Below are 11,105 nucleotides of genomic sequence, written 5' to 3'. Positions count from 1 at the left end.
CCGCCCTCCGTTTGGATTCTAACTCTTCACTAATCGCGTTGCTGCGCGAAAGGGAGCGTAGTAGCCCGTCAAGTTGTTTCCCCTCGTGGGTAGCCTATCCCAAACGCCTGACTCACTCGATTTCTTGACGAAGCAAAAAATTCAATAAATCAGGCAATATGCGGAACAGCCCTGAGTTGAACTTCTGCGCGGAACGGAACGAAAGGACCCCCGCGCCAAATTCAAGCGGAGAAAACGGAAAAGGCGCTAGACCGGCTGCGGTCGAGACGGTTGGAAGGGGAGGCAGCCCTGCCTGGCGGTGAGTATTTCTGCCCAGAGCCCCCTAAATCATCAGAGTCTCCTACATTATCAGAGTCCCCCTAAATTATTAGGGGCCCAAATATCCGCAAGTGGGTTGTTTTGTTTTGCTTCCTTCCTTTAAGCATCTTAAACTAATCAAAGAGCACTTTAGACCAGGGGTCTCCAACCTTGGCCACTTTAAGCCTGGAGGACTTCAACCCCCAGAATTCCCCAGCCAGCTGGGGAATTCTGGGGGTTGAAGTCTTCCAGCTTAAAGTGGCCAAGGTTGGAGATCCCTGCTTTAGACTGTCAAGGAGGTTTTTACTTCGATGTAAATCCGATTGAATCCAACACTTCTGATTCTGATTTATTTCTTTTTAATAAGCATATCCCATAGTAGAAAGCTTTAAAGGCAGGGTGGGGTATGTCAGAGGTGGATGGATCTGTAGGTTTTTTGGACTCTCCAATTGTTTGGCGTATGCTGGATAGGCAGTTTCAAAAATATCTAAAATACCTTATTGCAAGTTTTGGATTTTGAACATAGGCATCTTTATTACTGATCTTGTATAGATGCAACCTATGTACAGGCAGTCTTCGACTTACAACAGTTCAAAGATACAACGGCCATTGAAAAAAGTGACTTAGGACCGTTTTTCACACTTAGGACCATTGCAACATCCCCATGGTCATGTTATCAGAATTCAGATGCTTGGCAATGGGTTCATACTTATGACCATTGCAGCGTTCCGGGGTTGTGTGATCCCCTTTTTGCGACCTTTTGAGAAGCAAAGTCAATGGGGAAACCAGATTCACTTAGCAACCATGTTACTAAATTAACAATTGCAATGGTTCACTTAACTGTGGCAAGAAAGGTCATAAAATGGAGCACAGAACTCACTTAACAAATGTCTTATGTAACAACAGAAATTTTGGGCTCAATTGTGGTCATAAGTCGAGGACTATCTGTATATTTATTCATAGACAAGAGTGTGGGTTGAAGCCTAAATACTCCAAGAATTTTGTGGGTTTTGTCTTAACTCATGTTGGGATACATTTTTTGCCAAATGTTTTTTTTTAAGATATGCTATCAACTCCCCATATACAGTATATCTACATGGCTACAAAGCAAATATTAATTGCTCTCGTATAATATGGGAGGTCTAATAATGATGAAGTCAGTGGGGTTTAATTTGTTGTTCTTTTGCTATCAAAAGGATGAATGTGATCCATTTATATAGAAATGATCCATTTCTACTTGTAAATTACACATTGTTCAATTGATTGAGTAGTAATTGCTTTTGCTACACCTAGCTGTTGGGTTTAATGGATTTTATAAAGCAGGCGTATATTTTGAACTGCTGAATAATGGAAGAAATGTTTATTTTATAGGTTGGAGGTGAATTTATTTGTAATCTATAGGGAAATAAGCAGAAATGTACATCAGGTCAATTGTTCTTGAAGGTTTTAAGTCTTACGCTCAAAGGACAGAGGTTAATGATTTTGATCCTCTATTCAATGCTATTACCGGCTTAAATGGAAGTGGCAAATCAAACATCCTGGACTCCATCTGTTTTTTATTGGGAATCACCAATCTGTCACAGGTAAGTATTTATTGGCTACCTTTAAAAAAAATCATGCTAGCTCTGAAGTACATTTTAGGAGGGTATTCTTAAAATTCAATATAAATCCTGATAATGTATTAAGCATCAATCTTTATTTCCAAGAGAATGATAATTTAACATGCCAAATTCATCTAATAAAAGTATAACATTGTGGAATTTTGGCCATGGGCCTTTTCACAAATAATTTTTATAAGCAAAATATTTTGAGAAGTGCAGACTCCAATAATCTTTTAAAATAAATTTTGCCTACACCATATCTCTTAAAATGGGTTTATCTTATCTCTTAAGTGAACTGAATTATAGATTGGAATGATAAGTTGACAACATATGTAAAATGTACAAAAGGTTTATACAGGAGCATAATATTTGTTTTAAATAAAGTCAGTAAATTTATTTTGTGATGCAATCCTATAACCCAAGCATCCCTTATCTGTTTATCTTATTGGTATCATTTTGTCTTAAAAATGCATTTTAGGTGAGAGCTTCTAACTTGCAAGATCTTGTTTACAAAAATGGGCAGGCTGGAATTACTAAGGCTTCTGTTTCTATCACTTTTGATAATTTTGATAAGAAGCAGAGTCCACTAGGATTTGAGAATCATGATGAGATAACAGTCACAAGACAGGTGAGCCAGTGTGATGTGTTAAACATTTCTGTAAATGATGTCCTTACAGTATTTTTAAAAACTTGATGCAAGTAGAATAATTAAAACTTTGCATCTTGATTTTTTTCCCTAATAGTTTTGAAGGGAGGTCACTTTTAACAAAGTGTATGCTAAATAGTCAATTTGTTTGAGATGCCAGGTGAAACACGCTCATAGTCCTTTGTCATTCATTTTCTAGGTGGTGATTGGAGGCAGAAATAAATACTTAATCAATGGTGTCAATGCAAACAATACCAGAGTACAAGATCTCTTCTGCTCTGTTGGATTGAATGTCAATAATCCTCATTTTCTTATTATGCAGGTAATGTAGTATATACGTTCATAACCTTCCTTTCTTTTTTATTTTATTGTCCTTCTAGATTTTGAACTTGTGGTGCTTTTTATCATTTAATATGCCTTTTCCCTATTTTTAAGCTCATCTTTGTCAAAACCTAATTAGTTTCTGCTAATTCAGCCCAGAATTAAACATATGATCTTTTGTTCTTCATAGTTGATTGTATGCCTCTAAGCCAGGGGTGGGCAAACTTTTTGGCTCGGGGGCCGCATTGACTTTTAAAATTTGACAGACGGGCCGGGTCAGCACAAGATTTTTTGGGAATCGCCCCCCACCCTTCCCCCTTCTCCTCCTTCCCCTCCCCTCGGAGGCCCTCTGAGTCAGGAGTTGCTACCGCCGGTGCGGCTCACGCGGCTCCAGTCCCGCGTTGCCTCGGGAAGGAAAGGCAAAAAGGAAGAGCCACGGCGGTGCTTTGCAACGGAGCAGCGGCACCGGAGGCTCAGGCTCAGCGGCTCCTGGTTTTGCCTTTTCCTTCCCAAGGCAACGCGGGACTGGAGCCGCACGGAGCTGCGCCGGCGGTAGCAACTCCTGACAGCCCCAGCCGGACACCTGAGCGGAGCCCGGGCGAAACTGCCGGTTGCTGCTGCCAGAGCACCACCGGTCGCCTCCTCCAAGCAGCCGCCCGCCCACCGGGCTTCCCCTCTGCCGCGCGGCTCGGGGCCAGGTGCGAGCGCCCGCAAGTTAAAGGAAGCCGAAAGTTGCTGGGAAGTTGCTCGGGTGCTGGGAGCAGGCTTTTAAAGTGCCGTGTGGGAATTGCTATCTGTTTCCTCGCGCGCGTGCAAGGACAACGGGCCTTCTGGTAGTTGTTTGTAACACGAGGCGAGGGACAAGGTCGAAATGTTGCCACTTCTTACCCAGAATTGTAGCAAACTTAAACTTTACAGCTTTGTATTCTCATATGGTATTTTGTGTGATGTAATGAGTTTGTAACAACACACTAACAAAAAATTGCAAACGTTAACAAAGATTGCTTCTAATAAAAGAGGGTGTCAGAGCTTGCCCTGGGCTCTCATCCCGATTTGGCTTCAAGACGACTGCCTCAGTGTCTTCATTCATGAGAGACCACCATAACTGGTGACCCCGCGTGATCATCTGCGAGGTGGTACGTCTTTGGACCATCCATACTCATCGGCTGGCATAGCCTTGGTATACCTCATCCCTGATTCGATCGCAGGCGATCGCCGTGGATCCTCGTGAGTATGGGTGGAGGATTCTCTCGGGACCAGAAATTGCACATTGAGGAACTAAGAGAATCAACCAAACGAAATTTTTTCCTTTTTAAAGAGGGGGCTCTCTTGAAAAACCCCTCAGTAAAGCCTCTTTAGACACTTCCGAAATGACGGCTGCAGCTATCACCAGAGGTAATAAACCATCTGGTAATTGTTACAATTGTGGGAAGCCTGGTCATTTTAAATCACAATGTCAAGCCCGGCGGGGGCAGCAAAGCCCTCCGCCAGCAGAGATGCTCGACAGTAGAGGGCCGGCAGCTAGCCCCTCTCCCAAGGCTGCCCATATACCATCCACTGTGTATGAATTATCAATGACAGAAGATGTGTTCATATCCTTTCCCCATCTCTGTCAGCACACAGCTTCCTCCTTCTGCCTCCTTCTCCGATAAAACTGCTCTTACAATCTCACCCTCATGCCCTTCTCAAAGGAATCTCTGTGGTTCCCGATCTGCTCTATCCTTCCTCAAAACTCTCAGCCTCTCTCTTTTTTTTTAACAAACTTTGTTAATTTTTAAAGACATGCAGAACATGGATACACAGAAACACAAAACATAAAAGCATAAAAATCTCTTTTCTGAAAGTTGCTTAGTCCCAGGTCAAAACTCTTGGTACAGACACAGATTCAGATTCGTGTTCATTTTGCATACCATTGGCATTTTGCATACCATTGGCATTTTGCATACCATTGGCATCTTATTGGCATTTTCAATTTTCTACATAGCTTCTCCTCTCTTTTGAATTTTCTCGGTTTTATTTTGTTTATCTCCTCTCAATTCGAATCATAGTTTGTTATTCTTTGTTCTATTTCCAGCGATCCATTTGTCTTTCTTCTTTGAAGAAAAACTTCTCCTGTGCACTGAATGGAGTGTGATGCCTTTAACTCTTTCCCCTATATTTGTAATACTTAATATAGAACACATAATTTGCACTGGGATTCTATCTGGTGCATTCTGAAATTGTGCAGTATTGTTATTCATTAGTGTTGATGTTCATTTGTGTCTTGAACATTTGGTGCATTGCTTTTCAGTTAAACCACATCACATATTATAGATCATTATTTCATTGCAGTGTTCCCCCTTCTCCTACTTCAGATCTTTCATTTCACAAAAATTTTCGCTGGGATAACATAGTCTAATCATTGATGTTGACAATCATTTATGTCTTGAACATTTTACCCCTTTCGGTTAGATATCATGCCTTTGTGGGAACACTTATGCTTTCCGGGATTGTTTCCCCCCATCATCCATGTCTTAAATCATTGTTTCATTACAGTACTCTCCTTTTCTTGGCAAAGGTTTCACTAGATTATACTGAGTGTTTTGTCACATTTTGAATTGCATGTTGTTTCCAGTTTTCTATGGTTATTTCTGGATGCAGGTGTAGAAGTGCGGTCTTGTGTGCCTTTCTGAAATCCCTTTTCAGTGGAATTTGTCTATTATCTCTGGAGAACTTTTGCTTAAGGCCTCTCATCTCTTCCTTTCTCCCTTGCTTCTCCTTGTAAAATATTGGAAAAGAGTGCCTAGGACACCTTTCCTTCTTGCTTTTCTTTTTAAAATTTTGATATACAAGTTTCAGTCCATCCACACGTGATGCCATTGTGTAGACATCCCTCGTACAATTACAACAATATTTAGGGGCTATTAATTGGACCCGTCCCTATTTTGGCATCACTACACACATGCTCAACCCCTGTTTGATGTGTTAAAGGGAGGAACCACTCCAGGGATAAAATTACCATTACAGATCATCAATTAAAAATCACCCAGGACATATAGCACATTATGCAGAAAAGGTGGGTCAACCGATGTCACAACAATGCTCCTATTTCCTTAATCTTGCTCAATACACCCCCTCCTTACCTACTGCTGTATTAACCCAAAAGTCTCAGCACACTAGCAACCTCCTTATCTTAGAATGGATACATCTTCCTCAACACTCCTAAAAATCTCTTAGTCTGTTAAAACTGATTGTTGAAAATGCAAATGAGGATTGAAAGAGGATTCTGCAGCCTCTAACTGCCCGAAGGGGGCTTCCCTCTCGGACTATCTAAAGGCTTGCAGAATCGTGGGAACTGAGGACCATGATTGTTTGTTGCAAGTAGGTGGATGGGTCAAGCAGGGTTGAAGAAGGAAAGAGGAAATCAGGATTTGCAGTCATGATAGGAGCAGGGGAGGTCATAAAAGGGCTCCCTCCCTTCCTTCATGGTCTGCACAGAAATGTGAGTTGTTAGGATTGGAAACCTGAGTAAAAGGAGAAAGATGAGTTGGAAAACTGAGAAGGGGTGAAGGTGGTTTCTGTGAATGCAAAGTATGTTTGAAAGTAAACAAGAAAGTAGCAAGGAAAAAAGAAATGGGAGGGCGACCCCTGATGGGCTGGCCTTTCCAGAGAACACAGATTGATTTCATCGAAGTACTAACTCCATACGCATAAAATGCTTTCAACTACTGCCTATCCTTCACTTCAGTCTCTGTCTCTAAAAATCTTCTCTCTCTTTTTGTTACATTGCAACACCTTGTTGCACAGCACCAGCACCCACTCTTTGTAGCACACATTCGCAGCCACCAACCCTTCCCAGAAATTCTCCAGGAAGGCAATGATATGGCTGATGCGGCAGCTGCAGCTGCAACCGCAGACAGTGCCATCTCTTGCATGATTCTTTCACAACAAACACCCTGGGACAGTCATAGTTATTTTCATCAAAACAAAAAAGCCTTGGCCAGACAGGAAAAATTCAAATTTAAGAATATTGCCAGGACTCCAGGTTGCCAGGACTCCAGAATGCATTGAATGCTTGTTTACTCTTAACTTCCTCAATGAGTCTGGATCCCCCCCCATGCACAGCAGCATCACGTCATTTCGCTTCCTCGCCTCATCTTGAACCCAGACCAACGGTATCAGCTTCCAGATCCTCAGTGGAAAGGTCCTGCTGAACTTATAACCTGGGGACGAGGGCGCTGCTGTTTCCTACAACAACAACACCATCTGAGTCCCTGGATGACACGTAAGGCCTTTTCTACCCAAACCAGCCTTGCCTACATCAAAATCATGAAGCTGCCCGCTGCATTCATCATTTGCTTCTGGGTTTCCACATCGTTCCTGCCGATATGACAGCCACCCCATCCTCCTGCGATGCCTGCATCAAAACTACTCGCAGCGGAACAAAGACCCAGTCCACCTGATCTATCATACTTTGAAGCCTGAGTGCAACTCCCACGACAATCTCCCCTTGTCTGCATAACAACACTCAATATGCACGATGCTACACCAAACAAGGTATCCAATGCTACGAGCCAAAGGCTGTGGGGCCCATCACCGCCTCACTGTATGTCTATGCCTACAAAGGAGGATCCAGCTCTGACCTTGCCTCAATGTTCTCTACCAGTCAAGCAAAAATGGGTACATTGCCCATAATGTCACTCGGGGTTACCAACACTTCTGTGTGTTTTGATGCTTGTTTTGCCATCAACAAAGGCCAAGGTCCTAACGACACTGCAGGAGTCACCTGCGGCTCACACAGCTGGCAAAGATCTTATCTACAGGAAAAGAAATATCTCTTCCAAAAGGTGTCCGGGACTAATGTGGGGCCACCACTGTTTACAACTACTGATACACCCCACCTATTGACTCTGCTCAAGTAAGAGGCCCTCAAAATATTAATATCACTGTTAAATCAAGCTCTACTTCATGTACCACTGACAAATGTAATCCTATTTGCTTGTACACTCACTTACCTGAAACAAGGGGGTACCATACCCCCACATATATATGCTCAATAGAATTATAAGGTTGCAAGCTGTATTAGAAATTATAACCAATGAAACTGCTTTTGCTTTGAAAACATTAGCTAAAGAAAGTGCATTGTCTAGAACATATATCATGCAAAATCGTTTGGCGTTAGATTATCTTCTTGCCAAAGAAGGAAGAGTGTGTGGAAAATTTAACCTTAGTAATTGTTGTATTGAAATAGATGATAGTGGAAAAGTTATTCAACTGATAGAATGATCAAGATTGCACATGTACCTGTACATACATGGAATGGTCTTGATTTTAGAGAAATGTTTGGATCTTGGTTCCCAAAATTACCTGGTTTGCAAGCTATTGTAGCGCTTATTGGTATGATTGCTGCAGGATCTATTATATTGCCTTGTGTATTACCTATCTTTGTACGCACTATTTCTAACAGTTTATCCCTTTTGGCTGAGAAAAAGCCACTGCACAGGTAATGGCTCTCTGGAATCAACAAATAACTAACACATATGAACCACTGCCATCCGAAGAAGAAATGGGAGAGCCAACCTGTGATGACCCAGACGAGGACAAGATGTTTGTGATGGTCGAAGAAGTCACGAACGCCATGGATAACATCAGCATACACAGCACTCTTGCCTACGCGCCTGACAAAGGCTGCTGTTGGAACTAAAACACTCCCTGTCTTTTAAAAAAAGAAAAACAGAGGAGATGTGGGAATTGCTATCTGTTCCTCGCGCTGCAAAGGACAACGGGCCTTCTGGTAGTTGTTTGTAACACGAGGCGAGGGACAAGGTCGAAATGTTGCCACTTCTTACCCAGAATTGTAGCAAACTTAAACTTTACAGCTTTGTATTCTCATATGGTATTTTGTGTGATGTAATGAGTTTGTAACAACACACTAACAAAAAATTGCAAACGTTAACAAAGATTGCTTCTAATAAAAGAGGGTGTCAGAGCTTGCCCTGGGCTCTCATCCCGATTTGGCTTCAAGACGACTGCCTCAGTGTCTTCATTCATGAGAGACCACCATAGTGCCGCCCGAGCAAAGTTTAAGCAGCCCGCCCGCCCGCCGGGCGGAATCCTTCCTGCTCCTCGGCGGGAAGACGCTCCAGCCTGCAAACTTTGCCTTTGCAAAGTTTAAGCCTGAAGCCCGAAACCCAAGCAACTTCCCAGCAACTTTCGCTTCCTTTTAACTCGCAGGCGCCGTGCCTGGCGGAGGGGAAGCCCGGAGCCTCCTCAAGCAGTCCGCCCGCCCGCCGGGCTTCCCCTCTGCCGCGCGGCTCGGGCCCAGGCGAGTTAAAAGGAAGCCGAAAGTTGCTGGGAAGTTGCTCGGGTGCTGGGAGCAGGCTTTTAAAGTGCCGCCCGAGCAGGACCGCCGAGCCGGGAAACGGGCACCAAGGCAGGGCAAGGCTCCACCAGCAGCGGCCTAGCTTTAGGTGGCTCCAAGCAGCTCGCCCGCCCGCCGGGTGGAACCCTTCCGCTCCTCGGCGGGAAGACGCTCCAGCCTGCAAGCTTTGCCTTTGCAAAGTTTAAGCCTGGAAGCCCCGGAAAAAAAGGGGATCGGGGGGACTCACCTTCGGAGAGGTCGCACTCGAAGGTGATTTCGAACTCCCAGCCGAGGCCTTTGCAAATTTCTTTTCTTTCCTACCCCTAGATCGCTCCGCACTGTTTTGCAGCTTTGGGGGCCACGCGGCACAGGGCAATACGCCACGCCCAGCGATTTTTCAGGGTGGGCGGATTGGACAGACCAATGGCAGCGATTTTTTTTCAGGGCGGGCGCATTGGACAGACCAACGGGCCGGATGTGGCCCGCGGGCCGTAGTTTGCCCACCCCTGCCTAAGCACACCTGCATCTAATGATTTATGGATGGGCTTCAATCTAGCGTCAAAAAGGATATTACAGGAATATCTCTGATCTTCTTGTAAAACTATAGGTGGAAAAACATAGTAACAAAGTTTTCCATGAGCTACTTATCCTGGCCAGTTGTTTTGTTACAAATGTGTTATAATTTTTGACCCACTCTCCAGATGCTCCTTTCTCTTCCAAGGGAGATATGCACCATAATTCACTAAATGTAGATTATTATAAGGCCTTTAAAATACTAAGATATTAATAGCTGGCTATTTCCCTTCTATCTTAGGGCCGAATTACCAAAGTACTCAATATGAAGCCCCCAGAGGTAAGCATGACAGGATTTTCTATGAAGGTGATTTTTATCTTTTAAACAGCTTGATCTGTGGTTGTATTATATTTTTTATTGCTGCTGTTCTAGATATTGGCCATGATTGAAGAAGCAGCTGGTACAAGGATGTATGAGTGTAAGAAACTAGCAGCACAAAAAACTATTGAGAAAAAAGAAGCAAAACTCAAAGAAATCTGCACGGTACCAGCATTATGGTTACTTGATCGTATATTTATATTAGTCCTCTTAAAAAAACAGAATTCTTATGGTTCAATTTCAGAATTGAAAAATTAAGTACATCTTGCTTTTCATTTACAGATTTTAGAGGAAGAAATCACGCCCACCTTGCAAAAACTGAAAGAGGTATTTACAGTTTAAACTAGAGTTCACAGTAAAACTCCATCTTTGATTAGATTTAGTCCTAGAAACTGATGGTATGCAGCATTATAAACCATTGTCTAGTTAATAATAAATAATAATTTGTTGTGTACAAGCAGTGGTGGGATTCAACCAGTGTTATTACCGGTTCGGTGCCTACGTTTTGCATACGTAGCTGTGCCAGCCGGACAGCTGAAAAGCACTGCATGCAGGCGTGCAGCATTTGAAAAGCCACTTTTTTCCTGCTTTTTCAACCTCAGCGGTGCTGCGCAAAGCAGCTGAGGTTTAAAAAGCAGGAAATAAAGGACAGGTAAGAGCCCGGGCAGGTGGGTGGGCCAAACAGGAGCAAACACAGAACTGGTTCTGTGTCTGCTGCTCTTCAGAGCTACCGGTTCTATAGAGCCGGGCAGAACCGGTAGCATCCCACCCCTGTGTACAAGCAACCTCAATCAAAAGCAGAGAACATTATAGCTTATTATACCCTATGAATCCCACTGAATTCAGTGTGGTTACTATTAAGCAAGTTACAAATCCTAGCTTGCTAATGGAAATTCTGAAATAATTTGATTCAATGCGATTAGACTTTGCATTTCCTTTCTATTGCAACCCCTGGGCAAAAGCCAAAAATATGCAAGTGGAAAAGTGTTTATGCAATAAAATTTTCCC

The 11,105-nt window shown here is 43.1% G+C and overlaps 1 protein-coding gene across 1 annotated transcript in view; it reads left to right on the top strand.

Annotated features, from left to right (window-relative positions):
- Positions 1–191: 191 nt before the first annotated feature.
- Positions 192–11,105, top strand: part of SMC2 (structural maintenance of chromosomes 2) — a 34,578-nt gene continuing 23,664 nt past the window's right edge. The window contains exons 1-7 of the mRNA XM_087957590.1: positions 192–298; positions 1,669–1,880; positions 2,377–2,526; positions 2,744–2,866; positions 10,020–10,058; positions 10,152–10,262; positions 10,380–10,424. Of these exons, the coding sequence (XP_087813716.1) occupies positions 1,713–1,880; positions 2,377–2,526; positions 2,744–2,866; positions 10,020–10,058; positions 10,152–10,262; positions 10,380–10,424 (636 nt within the window). The 5' untranslated portion in view covers positions 192–298; positions 1,669–1,712. The remainder of the gene's footprint in view (positions 299–1,668; positions 1,881–2,376; positions 2,527–2,743; positions 2,867–10,019; positions 10,059–10,151; positions 10,263–10,379; positions 10,425–11,105) is intronic.

Source organism: Notechis scutatus, chromosome 2 (genome assembly GCF_049901735.1).
Source record: "Notechis scutatus isolate UNSWTSFEM ecotype Mainland chromosome 2, rNotScu1.2, whole genome shotgun sequence".
Classification (NCBI taxonomy): domain Eukaryota; kingdom Metazoa; phylum Chordata; class Lepidosauria; order Squamata; family Elapidae; genus Notechis; species Notechis scutatus.
Note: the sequence above shows the minus strand (reverse complement) of the source record. Positions and strands in the feature narration are given on the sequence as shown.